Genomic DNA, 24,876 nt, shown 5'->3' on the forward strand with positions numbered 1-24,876 from the left:
CGACTATTTGATTATTTGGCTCAAGCTCCACACAAGTGAGAGTCATTGTTGGTGTTGATCAGGGTGAAACACCATTCCAAGTGAAGAAACAGCTGCATGGATTTCTGATGATGTCTGTTCTCCCCAGAGTGGAAGACAAGCAGCAATCATCACAAACCCAAGCAGCTGTTTTTTCGCTTGTTTCACGTGGGCTGTTAAATTAGCCCAATCAACAGCAATGCCCCTTCACCTGATTGCCAGCACCTGATTTCTGTGGAGAGCTCAGTCCGAATAATCAAACAATCGGCTCATGCAGCTCTGTTGTTAAAAATATGCCCGTGCAAAGTTCAACGAAATTTGCAGCAATACAAGAAGTAATTTACAGATAATGTAGCCTAACTCATTTGCCTATGGAAACGATTTACACACATGTAGTATTCTCAAGTCAAATGCTGTGATTATATTAAGCCCATTAAAAGCTAGGCTTGCTGTATATTGCCTTCAATTTTAAGGAACCAGTGGATAATCATCGCTTTAATTATTATAATTTTTTTTTTTTAAATGAACCAGATGCTACCTAATCCAATTTGAGGTTGAAATGAAATGATGACTAGTTAAGCGCATTACAGAAAAAAAGTATAAAGTCACACAAGTTTGGACATTATTCAGTTTTGAGAATCCAGCCTGTTAGTGTTCAGTGTACGTCAGGTTGTTGTGTAAGAGCCTATTTTCATTCTTAGTAATTCTGTATAGGCTTTAATTACTGGCAGATGCCTTCAACACCGGGTAGCCCACGGGTCTGAATTCTTCAGCAGTTGCTTACATCACTTCAACACTGATCAAACCCACAGTGAAAACAACATTAATTGTAGCTCCAGGGTGCGGGTTATGTGTTTAAGAAGAGGCCAGGTGGAGCTGTACTTGGCAGGATGCCTGAAAATATCTGGACTTTTTCTTAGAACCTGGGCCTTAAACATGATCCCACTACATCATCCCTTTCCTGTGAATGGATTTAAAGCAGAGTCAGTTTTCATAACCTAGTACCAGATTACCCTGGATCATAGTTAGGGTTTTAACTGATAAGATGAAAGCCGTTTTTAAGAACACTGGGGAATGGTATGTTTCTGTGTATGCTGCCCCCTACCCTCCCTAGCTCATGGTGCAGTTTACTGTGATTACCATCTATGTCTCAACACTCTGCTGGGCAACACCAGAAAGGTAGGCTAGGGTCAGATCCCTTTAAGGGTGGGTAAACTTAAAAAATAAACACTGCAATAGGCACAAAAACACAGCAGCCTTTATCATAACTCTGTTTATTTTAAAAAGGCCCAAGTACTGGTTCTGTAGGATGTAAGTGTTTTTTCCTACTCAGTGCCAATATAATTATTATTATGGTATAACATACAGAGCCACACAGGGCATGCAGTTATTATAATACACACAGGTTTAGGACACAGGTTACCACCAGGGTCTGAGTGTTGATATACATAGTAAGTTGAATATAGTCATAAAGTGTCATAAGATTATTCTGACAAAATTAAAAATTACAAGCTTTTGTCTCCTTTCCTCATGCAATATAGAGCAAATAATGTCAATGAAATCCAACATTTTCCGCACACACCCTAGATACAGTATGAATGAAAAAGACATTTTTTCAGTTTGTACATTTCTGTGCGTGGTGAAATCTGTAGATCACAATATCCAGCCACTGTATCTTCTGCAGTACTGATGCAGAAATGTAGGTGACTGATTCAGGACGTCCTTTTGTACATGGAGGCGCTAAAAGATTAACTTGTACTCCCTTCGTTTCCCACATGTCATTTGCAGCGATGGCAATTTATTTTGCCAAATCAAACAGATACGTCTTACTCAGGAAGGAGTGAGCGGGTAATAATACACCCTTACTGTGCACTGGAAAATCCTTTACTTAACAGGATGTTACTTGGAAAAGTTAGTGCATACTTTTCTAGAGCCAAACTGTGCTTTGTTTGTGCTTGGGGTTTATTCTTGTTAACTTTCTTTTTTTTTTGTATTCTCCAGTGCTGTGTCCCTAAAAGGTGTATGAAAGGGCAATTGTTTTTAACTTGACAGTTTGCACAGTCTTGATGTTTTTCTTCACTTGCCAATAAAAAGCCCCTGTGAATCTGATGATTAAAAAAAAAGAAGTCTGGATGTGACAAGGTGAATGACGTGCACTCTGAACTTTGTTGTGCTGTTTGTTGAAGCTGGGTTTGAGGCTCCTGACAGTGGAAATATAACAAGACAGGTGTGCAGACAGCTCAATATGGGGCTATTTTTTTGTGAGAATAGAAGACTGATGAGAATCGAAGCCTGTGGCTGTTCCTGCTGACCGATCTTCATACTCCTTTTCAGTAAAACATGTTTCATGTTTGGACTCACAGGGGCACACTGTGTTTCTGTGGTTGACCCATTTGGTTTCTTGATGTTCTGCCCAAATAGTAAAGCCTGATCTGAAGTCAGGAGTGCAGACAGTGACTGGGGATGAACTAAGTTTTGGTGTCAAAGAAATAGAGTTAAACAGAACTTGCACTGTTCAGGGTTCTTCAACTGTTTTAAATGGACACTCTAGTATACTTTGCAATTTGTAGTGACGTAAGCATTGTCATCGCCACAATATACCGCACCACAAAAAGTAAAGAAAATATTCTGAGTGCAATACTGTTAGCAGAACGCAACATCCTGTATTTAGAAAGGCACTACTGCAGTGAAAGCTTATCTTTGCCAGCTTAAACAACACAACAAACAAAAACTACCACATATTACATTACAGTATGAATCCACTTCATGTCAGGTGGTGAAGAGGAGGACACAGCTACAGTATCGTCTCACCGTCACAAGACTCACTGAAACGACTTTCCGAAACCATCAAGTCTTTCTTAGTAGAAGCCGCTGTTGAACTTGACCTGACAAAATCCCCCCACTCTCTTAAATAAAATCTAAGAAAAACAGTCTTTCATCGTGTTCGGCATGGAATGAAAGATGAATACCGGCTCTAGGAAACACACACAATGTAAAGCAAGCCATTCCAATGTCCTGTTAAATTTTTTTTTTACTTTTCAAATAGCTTTTTTCTTCTTGAATTCAGGTGGCCAATTATACCTCCTTTGCAAACTATATTTTTCTTAACCAGTATTAATTAATTGAAAAACGCTGCCGTAATAATTCAAGGAAAGATGATGTATCGCCGTGCTTCATTGCAGAAGTAAGATTTCTTCAAGGACATGCATCATCCTTTACTTTTTAATAGAAAAATTGATTTTAAATGAACAGAACATTTGTTGCACAGGTAGAGGCTGACTGCAGCTAAAATAAACATATGATAACGGAGAGCCTAATTACTTGATTGATTGGTTTGTAATAAAGAATTAACTACTATTTATTTTTTCAATAAAAAGCTATAATACAAAGGTATATCGTTCTCGCGTTGCTGTCCATGTTTTCCGTAAACTCTGCCTCATCTTTCCTTGGCCCTGGTTTAAAGTCTTTTCACATGGCACCGCTGTGCCGCAATCCATGTATTGTCCCAGAAAACACTTCCCAGCCGCGCTGTCTGTGTGCTGTGGCTGGTGTCATGTTATCTTGGATGTGAAGTGTAAATAGTTGATTTCCTCTCATTGTTTTTGTACTGATGGGAACATGTGAGAGAGTCCTGAACACTGAATCAGTTAATTACAGGAATTTTAGGCTGTGATGTCATGTACAATAAGTATGTATGTAAGATTACTGTGCATCTCATACAGTGCTGTATATGCGTCCATTATTTTTAAGGATACAGTACAAACTACAGTACTGTAGGGGTCACTGTGACCCATATATAGGGCATCACAAGACAGGGGGGATTACAATACAGCTATGGCCAAAAGTCTTGCATCTATAGAATTAACTTATTTTTCTTCATAAAGTCAAATGAAACTTGCTGAATAATGACACATTGAAAAGTGTGACATTTCAAAAAGCTACCATGAAATAGTGTACTACTATTATGGCTTCCAGGAGACCTTTGCAATATCCTTTTGTAGTTTCTTTGATTACAGACAGAAGCAGTGGAATATCTAATGCCCCAGACGGAAGGGTTTCATACCGATCTCTCAGAGGAATTTTTTGTTTAAAAACATGGTGTATGTTGTAATAGGTTTTGAGTGTAGCATTACAGAGCACAGTGCAAAGGTTTTTATGATTCGTTGATTTGTATTAAGAGTTGTTTTTGTGTTTGTGTTTCAATGGACGGTTGATCATGCATACAGTACAGCTACAGTACATGTACTATAAAATCCTGCCTACAGACCCCCCAGGACACTTAAAACAAGATTGTGCAATTAGGAATAATTGTGAATTTTATTCCGAAGGGCTTACATTTTTTAAAACAAATAAACCAGAATGTGGCTTGCTCTCCGCACGTTGGTTGTGTTCAGCGTTAGTCTGCAGGAGGTCTTGGTTGGCTGTATTTTTTAATGGATTATGTTGCTTTAGTTTCACTGCAAGAAAACCAAAACCAAGCTGTTGTTTTTGATCTTTCCCTGAGCAGATGGATATGCTCTTTGTAGTTTGGTGCCTGTTTTGAAATTAATATTACAGCATTGAGTATGAAGTTGAGTTTGGACACCATCTCTTGCTCTTCCTCCAGGGTTTTGGAGCCACAGCAGGGCCTATTCTGAAAGCGTTTTGTGTTCATTTGTAATACATCAGTATTGAAAGAGAAAAACACTACGTAATTTTACAATTTTCCAACAATTTGACCAAACTAGAACCAAACAACTGAGTGCTAAGCAACATACTTTCTCAACCCCCCATTAGCTCCATCGATACTGTAATTTGCCTTCCTTTTCTTTTGCTGAAAATCTGTCGATTCGTTGCTTGTATTTTTCACATCAACGTGGAACCAAACGTTCTCAGCACAATAAAGAGGGTAGAAAATAGATTTTAAAAGATTGGACAGCACACCCATCTTGAGCTGTTCATTGTACTCGCTTTTTTTTGTTGTTGTTAGTGCTGTTGTTGTTTTTGATTTTGTTTTTGAAACTTTACCAGGGATTGAAGCAATAGGAGAAATGCATTATTGTAAAATGGAATGTGGGACTGGAAAAAAAGTCACCTTTTCTGGTACAACTACAGTAAGTAATCCCAGCTGTCATCATCCTCACTGAGACCTGACAACTCCCCGGGACTCTGCTTGGCACTCGTCCTTTGATAAGCTGCTGTAGTTGGATAAGGCAGAGGCTACAGTAGATATGTGAAATGGAATTTATTTGTTTTGAAATAAAATGTATGTAGTGTGGCTTTTTATTATGTTATCATCCTTCAAACAATGAGAAATGAGCTGCCACCCAAAGAAAAGGGTCCCCCGACCCCTCCACTAAGAGAAAGAATAACACACTACTGCACATAATGGAAATCGCCTCTTATCTCAACAGCTGTGTTGGCGAATTGTGTTTGCTCTTTTTCTAATGCTGCAAACTGCCTGTACAGCAGTACCTAGCGCTTGCATTTCATTGAAATAACCAATCCCATAAAAAAATTTGCAGCATAATTGGCAATACGAAGTGCATGTCTGACTTTTAATAAGAACTAAGACTACCCGTATATCTGTTGACATAAGACAATACAAGGAGTGTTATTTTTTTTTTTGTATTTTTTTTTTAAAGACAACAGCGTTTTGACCGACATAACGCACCATTTATATTCAAGCAGAGACTATCTCTTTGAAAACATGTCAAGTATTTTAGACACAGATATGGATTGTACATAACAAAAGACAAAAGCGGCGTGTGAAAAACAAAAATCTTCCAACCGATGACAGGCTGTGATTTTTTAACAATAATTTCTCTTTTGTTTTTTGACAGGCAGTGTTTTATACCAGCCTTTGGAAGCCAGCTCTTTTTAGCAATACGACAGGAAAGAGATTTATTTTTAAAGATGCCAGACCCTGTAGGCCACGCTGGTATTTTGGTAAACAAGACTGGAACATTAGCTAACTAATTAAGCATGAATATGCAGGCCCTAATATCGAATGCTTTAGGGAAAAGGAGAAGCGAAAAGGAAGGAGGATACAGCAAGAAGATGTCATGCATACAGAATACTTTATTAAACAGCAAATAGCTTCATTTTATTTTTCCCTTGCTATGTTGTGGTGTTTCCATTCGTCTTGAGTGGTTCTGTGAGCATGCCTGGAAATTTCTCATGTGACAAAATGGGCCTTGCAGCTTTGTTGGCCCCGCTTGCTCTCTATTGCGTTGAAAGGTCACATTGTCACATGGTTGGAATGGAATGAGGATATCCATTCAGTTCAAGGCAGGTGGGATCTTCAGACAAGTAGCGCAGATAGGGTTACAATATGACTCCATGTACACTAGGACTGTTTGGGACAGTTCAGTCTTTTCAGCTACCCACAATGTATTCTGGGAAGTGTAGTCCTACTGTGAAAGGTACCCGAAATAGGTAAAACGTACCAGAATGCATTGGGATCTGAGTTGAATAGCCTGAACTGTCCCAAACTATCCTAGTGTACATGGAGTCATATGGTAACCCTAAGCGCAAGTTCAAAATGATAACTCAATATTGAAGCAACAGAACCACTCTGAATTATTGCACACAGCAAAGGACAGGTGAAAAAAAAAACTACATGTGAAGCTACTTACTCTTAAACTCCCTTCAAAGTAGGATCAGATCTGCAGAATGGCAGTAGAAAATAGTCTTGATTATATGTTGCATTTGTTTTAAATAACTGCTACAGCTGCTGGCTTAGCCTATTGCCTCTTTAAGGCATGGCACTGTGGCTCACACAGAATAGTCTCCTGATCAGGCACCAAGCATATTGTTACTGGTGGGGCCTCATTGCGCTGCATGTACTGTGCCAGTGGTTAAGTCACAGTCACATTTCTACACTAGAGAAAAACGACTCAGTCCCTCTGTCCTGGTCAGGCAGTACCCCTCTCGGGAATGAGTGTTATTAGCTGAACACCGTCTTTCTGAGCCACAATGGACCTTAATGACAGAGGTTAGCTTCAAGGAAATGCCTGCAGCTATTGTGGTTTTGTCTATAATTCCTTCAAAGTTATTTTGTTGCAGAGTAGAAGAATGAAGAACACATTAATTCAAATATTATACTCCAGATCTTAATCTCCCATCTACTCAAATAGTCATAAAACCCATATGGGAGTGTAACCCAGGCTGTTTGTTAAATAATAAATCTCAGGATATGACAATGTGATAGACTGGACAACGCACAGTATAGCTTCCTGCTTCATGTTGTGGCTTTTTTTTTAAGTTTCATGGTGCTTTTTAAAGCTGCTTACTTTTTTCTGAACTAATACCGCGTCTGCAATATTAATTTGCAGTTTTGAAACATTCTAAAAAAAATCTGAAAGCCTGAAGCAGGGTCTGCTTGGTACAATTTAATCATATTCCGTCACCTTGCTACCCCAGAATCTGTAATACATTTTTCTTGAAGAACCATCTCTCCAGTTCTCAATGGATTCAGGAATATGACCCTAGTGCTCTCCAGTTGGAAATAAAAAGGACATCAATTCTTGTTAGGCATCGTCTCAGCCAGTGGATTAGTATTTTTGAAAGTATAACGCTACAGATGTTAACTAATAGCTGCATTTCTCTATCTCTATCTAACGAGCAACCTGAAAAAGATGACCTTATAGTACAATTTATCTGGCAGATTGCAGAAGGCTGGAACTGATGTTTCTGACCTTTGACATATTGCAGTATAAAACCGATCTCCTGTCGGGACAAGACTTGCCAAGCCAAGCGTGAGGCTGTTCCTTTAATGGGCTTTATTGCAATTAATCAGGAATAATGTTCTGTAACATCGTTTGTACGCTGCTGGCACTGGTGTGATACAGCTAAGAGCACCTATCGGAGGAAGGTTTGCAATGAAGCATATGATTAAAAATCACTGTTTCAGGTGCCAAAATGAAAGTACTGTATGTTTGTTATGTTTGTTGGTTTTGTTTTCTTTAGTAACCTGAGGTTATAACGACAAACTATAAGAAAAAGAAACAGGTTCAGCAATTTTGCAAGATGCATGTGTTGAAAATAGTTGAAAGCTGAGTGGTAGGATTCTGAGGCAGTTCCAGAAGCAACGTGAATTCCAGGTATGTGTTGAACCTAAGCCAGTGCTCATTATATTAAAAGATAGATGCGAATCCTCATTGAGGATGTTGTTCTCCTTATATAGGATGGAGTGTACTGTGCTTTACTGTATGCATCCACCCCTTTATTAACGAATATGTACAGTGTTTTATTTAATACTTTCTACCAATAGCACATTGTTTCAGAATCTTAATCAACATTTAATTAATATGAAGCTAATACTGTATAGGGCTGTATTCATCAGCAAATACTGTACATTGTAGTTCTACATCATGCTTAGATGCTTTTATTATGCCCTAATATAGGGTTACCATGTGGCTCCAGATTAACCGGACGCTGTGAGATAGAACGGGATTTCAATCTGTCCCCTAAATTGAAATAAATTAATGTGTAAATGAACCGTCCTTAGCTACAATTAATAATGGTGCTTAAATACCCGCATGCGCGTCAAATAATTGTATTATACTAAGAATGAATTGCAGCCAGTCGCTGTTTTTTTCTGTTTGTTAAAATTCAATCGCCCATATTATTCTGCAAATACAATCGCATCATCATCTCGTTGCTCTATCGATAAATTAGCTATTCGTTCATTAAGATCTGATCAGAAGCAGCTGATCAGTGTGAATTGTTTGCTGCGCCCAAGCAATTCCACCACAGCAGGATTAATCTCAGCAAAGGTGGAGCTCATTTATACGTGAATTACTTTCAATTTAGGGGGAATTTTGAAATCCTGGTCTGTCTCAAAGCGTCCGGTTAATCTGGAGCCATATGGTAACCCTACCTAATACGGTACAAGTCGATATGTATCTATTACAGGACAAAAGTTTACACATCCCTTGACAGTTCAATTTGAGCTGAACTTGAATAAATAAATAAGATCTATGAGAAGGGGAGTTTGCCTCCTTTGTTCTAGCATCTAGATCTGTTTGACATTCTTTCACCATTTGGCAATGGTACTGAAACAGAAAAAAAAAAAACCTGATCTGCTTGGGCAAGTAACACAGGGGTAGTGAGGAAGCTGTCTCCGGCACGCACAGCTGTGTGATTTTACACACAATGTGCTGGAGGTCTCTGAGCCTGCGACTCACAAGTGTAGAGCTGTCTGTGTACGCAAAGCACGTCTTGTCTTGCTTCTTTCCCCCTTACAGACAGATTGTATCATGTGCATTGTGCTGCTTATCAGGTCCTTGACATTATTCTGTACAGAAATGACATGACACACTGTACACTACATGCCATTTGACTTCAGAATGTATGATGACGTCATTTCGATGCATCTTGAGGAGGCTTGATGGTCCAATGGTTAAAGAAAAGGGCTTGATACCAGGAGGGTCCCGGTTCAAATCCCGGCTTAACCACTGACTCACTGTGTGTGACCCTGAGCAAGTCACTTAACCTCCTTGTGCGCCGTCCTTCGGATGAGACGTAAAACCAAGGTCCTATTGTAAGTGACTTTACAGCAGCAGTTGTTCACCCCCTAGTTTCTGTAAGTTGCTTTGGATAAAAGCATCTGCTAAGTGACTAATTAATGGTAAAGGCTGGAATCAGAAGCACAGATCAGGTATCCTGTCACAAAGTTTTCAGCTCCATTATAGAAACGACAGCTTCGATCTGCAAAGTGAAGGATTATTCCCTAAGAGATGGGATCTGCTCCAAAAGCTTTTTGGTCTACTTTCCGATTTCATAAAACAATCACATTAGTGGCTTTAATTGGTCAGCAAACCATTGCTTACTAACTGTTTACTAGGTGTCGGGGCTTTGTTTACAATTCTGTGGGATAAAGGAATGCACAAATCTTGCTTGTCAAGAATAATTCCAGATGGTTATCAGAAATCACAAAACGGCCACTTGTAAATTAATGCCAAAGCTGGATATTAAAGACTGGGAATAAATCTGCAGTTTCCCTAAAATAACTGAAACCTATGTGGAGCTGCAGCTGTTATCATTTGATGGCTTGTGTGGTAAGACATACACGGTTAAGGAATAGATAGAAGTAATTTTGCTGTAATATACACCCATCACTGTTTGCATTACGCTACCGGTTATCGTTTGTATTCACCTTTTTCCTATTCAAGGCAGATAGCTGTGGATTTGCAGGTTTTTAAAATTGATATTACATCTCCACGGGTCGCCGCAAATAGTGTAGAGGGGAATAGCATAGCTGTATAAATTCATGAAGCTGCAAATGACACGAGAAGGAAAATAACTGTGCAATGCATAAATCCCTTTTGGTATGGTATAGATAAGCATAGATAGGAACAATGACCCATGCTAAAATCTAGGGGTTGATGGCATCCTTTGGTTTCTAAAAGCTTTCTATTCTTGTAGTGGTTGGTTTTGCTGCAGACTGGTGCTGAATTTATAGATTGGAATCACAGCATGTGCAAGTACAGAAGGTGGCCGTGTTTCTATGGGAACAATGCATGGTAATGGTGACAATTGCCGTTTATGGCTATGCCTGTCTGTGTAGACCTAAGGATGTCACTTACTGAAGAAGAAAAATCACAGGCATTCTTAAAACATGAAGGATTCAACTTGTTTATTTATTTTTATTTATTTTTTCATTTTGTAGAGAAGAAAAAAAAAAAGATGGATTTCATTTTGAGCGCGCTGCTCAAGGACAGCAGGATGAATGCGTGAGATTTCATTCCTGTTTACACAGCGTGACTGTGGCAGCCGCGTCCTTGACAAAACTGCCAGAGAAGTAGAAAGGGTTTAGGTAACAGACATTATGAGTTCTGCAAGTTTTTTCATTGTTAAGTTTTATTATTGCACCCTGGGCAGTACCCTGGTTGAAGTTTTTACTAAAGCATGGTGGACAGTTAATTGTTCATCTTTGTAACGCTGGGTCCTGTTCACAAAGATTTATTTAAAGCTCAGTAGAGCTTTGTTAAAGATCTAACAACAGAACAAAAGCATGATCTGTGTTACTGTGTGTACCGTATATACTGTATCGTGGAAAAGGGTGGGAAGTATTTGCCCTCCCAACCACAAATTCCTAGTCACACCTCTACTGTCTATCAAGCATCAGAGCAACCGTACACAGACCATTTAAACCCCTAGTCTACCTTGTTTCTCCTATTGAAGATAAAATAAGTGCCTTCAAGTACACAAAGCAGAACACAGAAGCAGCTGTCAGTATAAAGATATCAAGGCCTTATTACGATGGAAGAGTGGAAGACTGAATAGCTGGTAATAGGGCTCTCTCAAGGTCAGGCTGCTGCCAGTGCTCCTCAACCCCACTTTTCATACATCACTTTCTCAATGCTTTGTCCTAGTGGCCTTTTACCAGCTGAAGTCAGGAAACATTCTGTGATATAATAGAGGTGCAAAGCCCCTAGAAGGGCCGCAGGATTTGTTGTTACATTCCCTACCCAGAGTGTAGTTGCTAAATCATTTTTATAGTGCAGTGGAAATTAGCGCCAACATGACAAAGTGAAGTTCTCAATTCAGCCATGCAGTGGTTTTGCTGTGCCAGTACAGTACTGTATTGACACTGTTGTTGTTTGTATTATTATTATTTTCTATGATCATATTACCCGTGCTTCAATAACAGCCTGGTTTGGACCACTGACAGTAGCCTGGGTTTAGATGAATATCAGGGTGGGACTGTACTCCTGCTTCTGCAACATATTCTCAGTGATTCTGTTCTTTATTATAATACACACTGAAGTTCCTCAGTCATGTTTTGTGATGCTTCCATTCTGGAGCATCATCCCTCCTATTTAAAAAGCTATAAAGTTCAAGTTTAACTTTTGTTATGTTGTTATATTGATAGCGCGTTCCAGTTCCAATACAGACACACTAATCAGACAGTCTGGATGCATACATTACAGAACGTATGAGCTGTTTTATTTAGCGTGCCATAGAGCCTGCATTTATGTATTGGCAGGACAAAGACCTAGCTTTATGACCAGATAAGATCACAGTTTGAATATAAAAACAGTGACGTCAGCTATTGGCATCTTTTCAAGTGCTTTTGTTTTCCGAGCACATTGAATGGAAATCGGGCCATGCAGCCAATAGGGAGTGAGCAGGTTTAGGATCATAAAAGACCAAATCTGACTTTCATTTCAGCATGGTCTTGCTCTTCCTGCTTCTTCAAACTGACATATGTTAGCATGCTGGTGGGTGAATGAAGCCTTAAAGAAAGATTAACTGAAGCCGAAGAAGAAAACATCGCAGATGGCCTGAACTAGTAATAAATATGGCCTAATAAAACTCTTTTAATTATAGACACAGCGATGAGAACATCTGTTTGTGAGCCGTAAAATATATATTTATATCTTCTTATAAATGTGTTTCTGCTTACCAGGAAACATTTTAAAATATGGAGTCTAATGAAGCAAAAATAGATTAGCTACTAACTCTTTGTCAGGCGTTTTTATAACATGTTACTGCAGATGGCAGAGTGCTGTCACTTTGCATTCTGAAACCGTGATATAGTACAGATCACAGGAGACACATTTATATTTCCCAATAAAGCCTTTATTACATTTCTTTAATTTGTATGTATTATTCAGGGTAGTCTTAGAGAAATAATTTCCAACACCGTGAATGAAGTAGAGAACACCAAGACCTGAATTAGCTATATTGTATAACGCTCAATAAAACCCAACCAACCTTATTAAAACATTTCAAATGCTTTTGTTTAATTATTTTTCATAAATGTATTTGCTTTGTCTCATTCTAGCTTTTTTTTTTTCCTAGCTTCGATTTTTGGCAACAGAGCGTGCTTTACAAATAGTCCCGTCCAATCAGTGCAATGTTATTTAAATCCAATCAGAATCTGCACAGTATCGTCAGTAGTCCTGGACTGTATCTGCAGATGAAGACCCTTGGTTTGTTGTCTGTAAGTTTTATGCAATATTTTTCTGGAAGATGTTTCGAGATGATTACAGTCAGAAAGATGAACGCTGAAAATGAATTTGGCTTCTAAAGTTGTACAACAAAATATGAGGTGCTGTCAGTGGACAAGGAAAATGACATTTTATTCCATGGTTGGTAAGGCCTTCCATAGCTATTAAAGCACCACAAGCTTTGAACCTGAAACGTATTCATGCTGTGATAGTCATTGTCAAGAATGATGGATGAATGTTATTGAAAACTCAAACAAGCAGCTTTGTCATGTACCAAGATGACTTGTTTACTCTGTCATTCCATATTGGACAACACATGTTTTTTTTTCTAATATAAATTCACAGTTAGTTGAGTGTTATGACTGATTATACTGTATATCTTACCACAAAGAGTGACTCAGTGAGGAATACTTCATTGAAAATTATCTTCAGGCATAAACCTATCATCAATAAAATATTAGGCTGCAGTGAGCAATTAAACGGTGAACACTGAAGCCTGTTCTAATAATGCTGACTTGCACCCATGGTTTAAGACCATATCATAGGTTTTAATATGTTTAACAGCTAAAGTTTATCATGGTCATGATGATGAATGCAAATGCCAATTGGAAGTAACTGAAAGGAAGGAAAAACACATGCATATTAAATTATCATTAGTGTAATTTAAATTCTCCATAGAGAGTGCATTCTAGTAATATGAACACTACCATTACACTTAACTGGTCCAATTCAATTCAGTTTTGAGATGGAAATGGTTCCATTTACAACAAGGGGAAAAAAAGATTGCTTTAAAACATATAGTTCAGTCTATTTCTCTAGAGTACCGTACCTCCTTGCATTCTAGATAGAGTGGTGTACTGATGTCTGTAGAGCTTTTGGGGTGTCAGATTTTAATAATAGCTAGCATCATAATGCCTTTTGTGAAAACCGCTAAAGGATTGTCATTGTTGATTGCTGTACACTGTGATCCCAATGACAACAAATGGGTATTCACTGACCCCTTTTTTTTGGTAGGTAGGGTTTGCAAAATACATATACTGTATGAGGGCAATGACCTCAAAATTTGTCATTGAATTTCTTAATTCAGCACTATTATTATTATTTGTTTATTTAGCAGACACCTTTATCCAAGGCAACCTACAGAGATTAAGGTGTGTGAACTATGCATCAGCTGCAGAGTCACTTACAACAATGTCTCACCCAAAAGACGAAGCACAAGGAGGTTAAGTGACTTGCTCAGGGTCACACAATGAGTCAGTGGTGGAGCTGGGATTTGAACCGGGGACCTCCTAGTTACAAGCCCCTTTTCTTTAACCACCAGACCACACAGCCTCCTCAAGATGCATTGAAACAATGTCGTCATACATTATTGAGTGTTTATTGTTCAAGATATAGTTGGACGGTGGGAAAAAAAATGATTTTTTTTTTTTGTTGACAAGAATCAGGTCTGTGGGATGAAAAAGTGGCACTGCAAACCAAAGGCTTTTGTTACTGTAGCAAGTGCAAGAAATGAATAGAGCTTGACAGGAAGCATTTTAGTATGATGTTTTCTACCAAAAGCACTGTGGAACTTGATACAAAATACTTTATTTGAAAAAAAGCAGACAAACACGATTTGAGTAGATAATTAGGGAAACAAAACTAGAAAACATGAAATCCTTTCTACGCAGCCAGCCAGGTGTGTTTTCACCTCTACACTTGTCAGCAGGAGAAACAAAGGCTTCAAAAGATCTGCCTGCACTGTAAAACACCTCTGTGGCAGGCTTCCTGTGTTCATTATAGAAAGAGGGTTGTTTATTATAAAGAATCTAAATGAATATGGAACTCGGATTAGATTTCTTTTGAACAGTGATTAGGTGATGCTTTTTGTTTAATCATATAGCAAGCCTGAACTAAATGAACTTGGCAGAGCGCTTACCTTGTTGCTTCACAGATCTTAATCAGAACAATATAATTAAACCCCAAATCGACCTATTTCTATGCACACTTGCAGGTGCCTTATTATGCAGTGCTGCGCTTCAATGGTCAAGATCTTCAAAAGAGGACCCTTGTTAATATGCCATTGTAGCGTTTTTGAATAAACATTAAAAAAAAGCCCCAATGTATAATAGATAAGCCTCTCCACTTCCTTTATCAGATGCCCACCTAAAACAAAATCCAATCAAGTGTTTCCTTTGAGCTAAATCCAATGTAAATCACTTTGATTGAGAATAATTCAGCAAACACAATGTGATGCCAGGCTACAGCACCAGATGTTAAAAAATTGGGAGACAACAGAAGGGGCATTCTCTCTTGGGGCCCAGTGTCTTTGCTTCCGATGCCCGCGATCTGCTCAGCGCCTAAGGATTACAGGGGAGGCTTTAGCAGGTGTCGGGTACCATTTCTTGAAGCTGGGATATATTCGAAAAAAACAGGACGACTAGCAAGTAACCTGAACAACCAGATGTGCACCTCCTGGGCTTTTAAATCTGGATATGCGAACCTGGCTTGCTCTTTCTCGTTTCTTGAACATGCTGGAAGATTTAAGAAGTCACTTTCTCAGAAGTCAGCAGGGTCTGATTTTTCATCCCCGTTCCCAGTGGTCTGTAAAAACAGCAGCAGACCAAAAACCAGCGTCGTGAAGCACAGCCCAGGTTTGATGGACTGCATTTTGTTGTCTCTGACAACCATGTAAAGGGATACAAATAAGCGCTGGCAGTTAGTAAACATTTTAACATGACAGCCGTATAGGGACGTCTTTCAGCAGGGCTGAATGTGCAGCATTTTATTTTTTAGGCACATGGCTGTTGGAGGGATGAAGCTGGATTTTCACATCCACAATTTAACAAATATTTTGGCTTATTAGTATAAAATTGAATTAATTCTGATACATTGCTTGGTTATAAAATGACACCCTGCACACTATTAAAGTGTTAATATGTGTTCATTGCAATACATGTCAGACAAATACAATGTCGGAATATACTTAGGATAACAGTATTTAGTGCTGTAATAATTGTGCTTGTTAAGAAAGATTGTCATTTGATCTTATGTTGTTAGGACTCAGATAACACAATTGAGTATGGCTTTTATGAGAGTTGGGAATGGTTACACATTCATATTAGTGCTCTGCTGTATGTGGTATGGACAAAAGCACAACCTTAAAAAGGACAATTTAAAATCCCTACTATTAACCAGAAAGCCAGTCTGTCGAACTGAAGACTAAAGCTGCATATGTCTTTCTTTTATCTACAGGCTACCTTTAAAATTGCTATTCTGCAATCTATACTGTGTGCCTGTCATTCCATTTGATTGTTTTACTATTCAGAAAGTTTTTTGAAACCTGCTATCGTTCAACCCCAGAAGCAATGGGTTTAAGGATCGATAACTCTTCAGTGAAGGATTAAAACAATTCAGTTCTTACTGACAATGTAGTGCAGTATCTGTATGAAATGTGATTCCTGGCTTCATAATCTCTTACTTTATCAATGCACAGTTCTACCAAAAAAGACACAAAACTTGACTGAACCTAAGAATAGCCTCAGAGAAGAAGTGATTCACCAGCACTAGAGTATGTGTCTGTGAGTACACTCTCTATAATGATTTATAATTACAAGATCTACAGGAACTTAAAGTGTCAACTTGATCAGGGGAAACAGTGCTATTAGAGATATTGTGCTGATTACTAATTAGATTTTAATAGAATATGCTAATAGGGATCATTAGTAAATATACATTCCCTGAAGCTTCAGAGAGTAATAAAGGAGTTTTACCAAGCTTGAAAGATTTGTGGTGTGCTCCGCAAGGGAACTTTAATGCGTTAATCAGCACTAATTTGCAGTAATTGTGATTTAGCATTAGGTACATACTCATTTGTATACACTACTATTGAACTGACTTGGATAAATACAGCATTCATGATAGTGTACTGAATAACATTCATTAGCGGTACAGTTTCTCTCTCATTTATATGTTCAAACTTTCAGAAAAAAAGGCCGAAATAAATAACCCGAGAGTATCAGATCAAATTAATTATCGCGTAGTTAAAAAAAAAATGAAGTTAGCCTCAATATTTCCAGGACATTGAGCTGAGCACAGTGATAGATACGACATTTCAAACTTCAAAAAGAGCCTGTGTTCAATATGGGGAAGTCTTAGCAGATGGCAGCTTGCAGGGCATGTGACAGATCCTGCGGTCTATGATGTTATCTGTATCCCGGCTGGTTGTTAAAATAGAAATTTTAATAAAAAAGAAAGAAGAGCTCCTAAGTACGACAGACGGTAAATCATTTCCCCGGCGTTGCTGTTGCACCGTTCTTTATTTTCATAAAACAGGTTTAAATATGTTCCTTATTTATCGCTTCAAAGAATACAGTTCTGTTAGGAGTCTGAGGTTCAGAATAATTCAACACATGTCCTTTGAACACAGTGCTTGGATCTCTCTGGTGATTCCTGTATGATCTATACAACAGTTTCTGTGGCTCAAATGAGTTGCAGCAGTTCCATACGATTCCTTCTTGATGTTATTTCCTCTCTTCCCTTTAGATCTCTGATCATATCTCTTTACTCTTTCTGGCCTCTTCTTCCTGATGCGCTCGTCTCTGTTTGCCTGTACAGGATAGATGGCTTTTTGATTGATTCCCCTGTGGCTCATGATTGTATTCTTTTGCATCTATTTTTGACAAGCCTGGTGCGGTTCTCTGCTTTGTTTCTCTTTGTCTGCCCTTTGTCACTTGTTGTCTAACTGTGTTCCTAACGGCCTCCCGTATTGTGTAATTACCTTACTGATCCTAATGGGAAAAATAGCATAAAGGCTAAATCAATGCACTAATACAGTATGTCTAAACTTTGGGTACTCTATAGACAGTGGCAAAGATGCAAACATGTATGTATTAGGGGATAAATCCCGCTATGCATGGTTTATTATACCAATACAATCGCATGCTATATGGGACCCGTTGATGTAGCTCAATTGAAGCTACTTGCTGTGACTATAATACCCATATCTTTTGCACTTTTTGAAAAGCTGAATTTACAATATGTGTCTGGTTTATACTGGCATAATAGTGACAGTTTATTCACTTCATATCCTCTCATTAGCTTCTTGATGCAAGTGATTCCTCGCACTTGTTTATTAATGATGCCCTGTGCGTCACTTAACAGCAGTAGCAGCAGAGACCAGGTTCAAGGATGCTGCCAATAAGTGGAAGCGTTTTCTACAGAGCCAGGGGGATGAGATTTTTTTTTCCATTTTCACTTTGGCATAAATCTGATTGAACATTTCCCTTTTAAACTTTACATTGTGAATTTAGATCTGCCCATACAGTAGATATATTGGGAACCTGCGCACCCCAAATCTGCAAAAGAGGTCCGTTGGACGCGGTGTGCTTGAAAGAATAGGCATGGCACAGCAGGAATCCAAAGCAGAAATGATGAATGCCTGGTAGTGGACGTGCCAAGTCAAAAGGTATAAGCCCTTCAGTTTATGCTTGTCCTGTAAAACATGCTTCCTTTCTGTTTCAGAGTCTCCACCTGAGAGACCAGGCCGTCGCCGCAGTATGCCAGGCAGCGCAGCGGACAAGAACCCCAGCATGGAGCCGGCTGCATCCACACCCTTCCGCGTCACGGTAAGAGCCCTCACTGGCAGAGCGGGGGAAATACGTAACATCTCGGCAGCAAATTCAAATGAATTTTCATACAGTTGCATAAGATTGCATGGGAGTGACATCTGAACAACAAATGTTTTCTTGTTATTTTGTAGCGATTTTTTATTTTTTCTGGAGGGGGGGGACAAATTAAAATGGAACACTGCAGGAGTAGCAGTTAATGCATTGGAATGTTCAGCCATTATTTTAGAGTGGAAAGAATATCTCCAGTGATGCGTCTAGTAGCCTGACTCACAGTAACATGCTCAAAAAATGATGAATGCGCATTTTAAATTGTGGATCGACTGGATAAATGAGCAGAAAATAATTATACAGTACTAAAATTGGCAATTGCATAAATTGTAAAGTGTATATTTTACTAATTAGTTTGTGTGATACTTTATATAGTGGCAGACTTAAGTACTGTTTGAATCATGTCTCAGGGAAACGTTGTGTCTTCAGTAGATTAGCATTCTGAACGTGGTGAAAAATGTGCAGAAGTTCCTTCCCTTAACAGTGTATTCCATGTTTCTTCACAGACTTAAACTGTAGTGAAAAACAGAAGTACCTGATTTTTAATCAAGAGCCACAGTTCTACACATGCAAACAGTGTGTTCTTAATTCGTTGCTGTGAACCCTATACCCTATACAAAAACAAAACTGTTAACATGTTAGTTTAGTAGTGTGGTGAAATACTAAAATAATGATTAAAACACAATATTAGTGTAAGATGTTCAGTGTCTCATTAAGTTTTAAAAGTTTTTTTTTTTAATATCCCCATGTTGCCAACAAAATAGTTTTTATGACCCTTGCAATAAAACAACATAAAGCTGCACTGTTGAGCATGCATTTTCTGTAATACGTCAGCATTTGCTGTCGAAGCCAGTGCATATTTTACAAGCAGATTGCAACGCTCCCGATCGTATTTACATTACTGCACATTTTCAAGGTCAATGTGTTTGCTGTTTGCTTTGTACATTCATTTTAACAGAATTGTTAACATGGACCACACAGGCAAAGTTTGAATTGATTCAGATTTTTAATTTTTTTTTTAATGAACTGAAATGGGTTTATCTTGTTTGAATACTAGCGTTACATTAATCTGCAAACAGTAAACTGAGAACTGGTTTGAATTATTCATTGGCTTTTTCAAATCACAGTGACCTTGGTGAGGCTGAAAACAGCTGATAATAGTACTCGTTTCACCGATCCATTTGATTGTTGGCAGCAGGGCACATTTCATTCACGTACTGGCTTTAGTACATGAAGGCTATTTGCATCGACTGGAAGTCAATATTTTTGTTATGCATTAAGATACAGCACTTACTATAGTGGCTTGTGTAGACTAAGTTACTGGCAGTAAAGCATTTTGCCTTACAAAAGTCATCAATGTAAGTACTTTGGTAAGCTACACTTTTTTTAAACCGATAAAAGAGCGTAATGGTAACAGTTTCTTGCTCTACAATGCAGTACCATTAATAGCAGAATCGTTTCAAACATGAAACTTCCGTTCTGTGCAGATTGTACAGTTTAAGCTACGTGCTTGTAAAACTATGATAACTCAAGTTGAGTTGTTGGCCTCAGTTGCACAGGGCAGTACAAACTGACAAAAAGAGTTATACAATGGTAATTTGCATTGATTAACGTTTTGAATCACCCTGTAGCAGGGGTTTTCAACTGAGGGTACGTGTACCCCTGGGGTACTTCTAAGGGTAATAGGGGGTATGTGGGATGATTCAGCAATGCAAATGAAAGTAAAAAAAATATTGATCTTGAATTCATTTTTTATTTTTTTTTACTGTGTTTCCATTGCTATGGGTGGGTGAAGCAGTTGTCTAATGATAACTTTGCTGTTTTGTCGTTAAGTTGTATCATTTAATACTAATCATTGAAGCACACTCTTTGTACATTTTTTTGTATAAATGCTCCGGTAAACATCAATAATAATCACAATACTCACACTTTTACGGGTTTTGTTTATTTATTAGGCGTGGCTGCATTTTAGTAACAGCAATAGCGAAATGGATACATTTCTTACTTGAAATGGATACATTTCTTACTTGAAATGGATACATTTCTCACTTGAAATGGATACATTTCTCACTTGAAATGGATACATTTCTCACTTGAAATGGATACATTTCTTACTTGAAATGGATACATTTCTTACTTGAAATGGATACATTTCTCACTTGAAATGGATACATTTCTCACTTGAAATGGATACATTTCTTACTTGAAATGGATACATTTCTTACTTGAAATGGATACATTTCTCACTTGAAATGGATACATTTCTTACTTGAAATGGATACATTTCTCACTTGCAAAAAACCAAAACAAAAAAACAAGGATGGAAGGAAGAAAACTCACGTGTGCAGAAAGTGCAAAGCGATAGAAAGTTATACCGAATTCCTTTGGATAATTTTAATGTTGGCTTTAATTAAAAAAAAGTTTATCAATGTTAGTTGTTATAGTTTTATCTTGAGGCTAATGTTTCTGATATTGTAAACATGTTAAATGGTACACATTATGCTGAGATGAGAAGTAAATAGTAATGTGATAAACATTTACAGTGCAGACTATTTTGTATTATTTATAATAACTTTGCTGAATAGAAAGCAAACACGAGTATTTCCAAAGACATTCCCAAATGTTATCTTTTAATTGTGTGCATCCAAAAACATGTTTTAAGAATTAAGTCTACTGTTTAGTATTCTGTCCTAAACCAGCAGTTTGTCAGTCCCAAACTGTTGTGACGTAAATTATATCTGAAATAAATGGGAAGAAAAGAAATGTGTTCATCAGAATATTCTGCCTTAGATGAAAACTCCAGACAGAGGGGGTACAGTTTCAAAAAAAGGCTGAAAACCCCTGCCCTGTAGAATTAACAAATTTTTTAAAGTCAAACTTAACCTGCTGAATAATGTTATGTTAACACATTGAATTACATACCGCTTTGTAGTTTTCCATATTCTCAAGGAAAAACTGACAAAAATGAAAAAATTTATCATTTTTTAATTTACTATTATGGCTTCTGGTAGATTTCTGCGATATCATTTTGTAGTTTTGTTGATTACATAATGTTAAATAAAAGACCTAAATTATGTTCATATAGTTTTTTTTTTTTTTTTTTTGTTTTTTTTTAATTATGTCTCAATCCTAAAATTCAAATGCAAATCTTTTGGCCATAGCTGTATATAGGCTTTATTTCAGGTATTCGTTCATACAGTATTTGGCACGTTATGTAGTGGAAAGCAAACAGAATATTTCTTAACATTGTGTTTGATTATGCACAGTGATTCACTTTCTGTATAGAAACCCATTTCATGTTGAATGTGGAAATAGTGACAAGGTGCACCTTCTTGGCATGTCAGACAAGCTTTGAAACAAAAGTCTTTCAATCAACCGAGGGAATTTTTCAGAAGATTTCTGGAAACTTCTTTCAAGACAGTAAGCGGTGGTTGTACGAAATACAAACAATGTGGTGACATTCCATGAAGCTGAATAAATGGCAGCTACCTTCAGCATTTGCAATGCAAATTGAAAATGCGTTCTTTATGTATTCTTCCGCTGTTTGCATTCCATGTTTAAAATGTAAGAAACTGCAGGTTGGGTACTGACGCTGAATGTTAAATCTCTGCCGAGGTGAATTAATGAGTTATGCTATTGTTTCTGGCAGGGCAGAACAGTGCCATCCAAACTTGTCCAGAGCCAGACTATGACGGATGGATCTGTCTTGCTAAAAGAAAAGAAAAAACATCTTTCATTTTGCTTTAGCCGACTGCATTAAAAGTTAAGAAGGATAAGAATGTCAAGAATCATTTGTACAAAACCTTTGGTTTTGAGTAGACTTACCCGTATAAACATTTTCCATTGTATTTTTGCAGTTTTCCCACGCTTTTCCTGCGGTTATAAATTATGTTTTTTGCCATGTCCTGCAGTGTCAGCATCAACTAATTGCACACTGTTATCTTCATTTATTTTCAAAAGCTGCTATAATAATCCTACGTTCATTCCGATACAGAAAGAATTCTGGGAATCTGTTTTTTGCTGTGGATTTCTGTTATTTTAGCTTTGCCCACAGCACTCATCTCCCATGTTCATGTTTCATTTGATTGGGTGGAGGAGGCATTTCAGTTGAATGATGCAAACAGCACAGGCTGGTTAAGACAAACTGCATGCTTTGTTTTATACGTGTGGTATAGATTGCTTGTAAATTAAGCTTTCCCCATTTAGTGATTTATTTTTCCACTGCTGCACCTAATACCATTCTAACAAGTTGCACAGCGCATATGAATGCATTGGTCTCATTACAATTGCAATGCCATCTAGTGGGAAACCTAGTTATTCGACACACCTTATTAAAGTGCTAATGTATGTTCATAACTTAAGATATGATTTTCCCACTTTTTGTGTCCAGTGAAGAGTTTCTCTTTTCAGAGACCTGGCTTCAAATAAAGCATTATAGATACCAAATAACCTGATACTGTTTGGAGCAGTAAACTAACACCTTGTTTTTTATGTTGGTGGTTCAGGAGAACGCACCAATATCAAGAAATACAACAGCTGCAGAGGCGAGATGGTTCAGCTTAGTGAAGACACTGACTGAGAGAAATGCAGCTCATTGAGCATTAAAGTAAACAGAATCCATAAGCAGCAGCGTGAAAGCAAGCATGACACTAAAGCAGGCAATCTTTTACTGTTCGTGCAAAACCCTCATAGAGTGTGAAGTTAAACCTCAAATGAAAACAACTGGAGACCTCTGAGAGAAGAAACATGCCACCCATGAATCACAATGAAAACAAAAGCGCAGTACTCCTGTCTGTTTGTTGTTTTACACAATGGAACACAAAGCAAAAAAAAATCACCTGCTGACGAGGCATGCTGCTTTCAGAAGCTGGAGCACGAATACTGTACCTGTCTTCACACTAAACAGCAAAAAATGGAGAGAAAAAATGGCAGCCACTTGCAACACTGTTTTCTTCGCTGCCCCCCTGAGCACACATCAAAAAAAAAAAAAAAAACATCAGTCAAACACATATCTAGTTGTGATTGGGCAGAGCCCTGTCATTTTTACACTAGATTCAGCCTTTGACTCCTTTGATTGGACAATGAGTGTGCACGTACTGTTATTATGGCCTCGGGGGATGGGCGAAAATACAAAACATCATTGGTGAATGCTTTTAACGGTGCATTTGAAGATATGCATTTAGTTGCTTGATTCCTCATTGACAAGAGACAAAAATAGCAGGATTCTTCACCTTTCTGTGCCCAAGAGGAACAGATGCAGCATTGTTGGAAAACCTAGCGTCCGAAAACTGGAATAGGAATACACGTTTTAAAGGGAGTGATACCAGAATTGGATTTATTTCCTTATGCACATGGTTATGAATACAGTAGAAGCTGGATCTCTTAACTCGATTTAGTAATTGCTCTGAAATGTTGCTGCTTAATATTTTGGTATAGTTATATAGCATTTAAGCTGCTTGGAAAATACATTCTTAATTATGCATTTTAATAGTTTCACAGCGTGCTGTTTACCATACAGTATACTGTATGTCATTGCTGGTAATTGAGGAAATGAACAGGCAATTTGGTTTTTTAGCACTGTGGTTTAATCTGTGTGAAGAGCTTAATAGTAACAGTGTGGGATGGGCTAGTGCACTGATCCACTGCATCATGTGGTCAGTCCTGGATCTGAAACCACATAGCAGATGCCTGGGGTAGATTCTGCAGCGCTGTCACCGAGGGCCATTAAGCAGGGGATTATTACCACCTGATATACTAACCTTGTTGAATTTCATCAAAGCAACAGATCTGAGTAATGTAATGCTGTCTCAAACCCACCACTGCAAAAAATTATTACCTTAAACGGTTATTTCTCTTCACGCATTAATGAACACACATGTTTTAACTAGAAAATCTATATTTAAATCAATGCAAAAAAAACAGGTAGAAAATAAAAGACTGCAAAGCATAAGAAACAGTTGCATGGCAAATAAATACTAAAAGCCTGTCAAACTAGATTTGTACAGAGTCCCTGCTCAACAGCAGTCACATACCTGCCTTTCTCCATCAATCCTTTTAGAAATACAGCTCTTGCCTTATAAAATAATGAAGCCTGCAGAAAGGGCTCTATTATACAACAGAGGAGAGTTTGTTATACTCAGAATGATTTCCAAAAGCATTGAGGAAAGGGGCCGGTATTGTCTCCCATTACGATTGATTTTTTCAGTTTACTTTATCATAATAAAAATAAGCCCACATTTTTGTTGGATGTAAATCAAAGT

At 38.0% G+C, this 24,876-nt stretch overlaps 1 protein-coding gene across 5 annotated transcripts in view; it reads left to right on the forward strand.

Annotated features, from left to right (window-relative positions):
• Positions 1-24,876, forward strand: part of LOC117422477 (disabled homolog 2-interacting protein-like) — a 241,465-nt gene that overhangs the window by 105,204 nt on the left and 111,385 nt on the right. For all 5 annotated transcript variants that reach the window (XM_058986894.1, XM_058986893.1, XM_058986896.1 and 2 more), the window contains one exon: positions 18,462-18,565. In XM_058986894.1, the coding sequence (XP_058842877.1) occupies positions 18,462-18,565 (104 nt within the window). The remainder of the gene's footprint in view (positions 1-18,461; positions 18,566-24,876) is intronic.

This window comes from Acipenser ruthenus, chromosome 15 (genome assembly GCF_902713425.1).
Source record: "Acipenser ruthenus chromosome 15, fAciRut3.2 maternal haplotype, whole genome shotgun sequence".
Taxonomy (NCBI): domain Eukaryota; kingdom Metazoa; phylum Chordata; class Actinopteri; order Acipenseriformes; family Acipenseridae; genus Acipenser; species Acipenser ruthenus.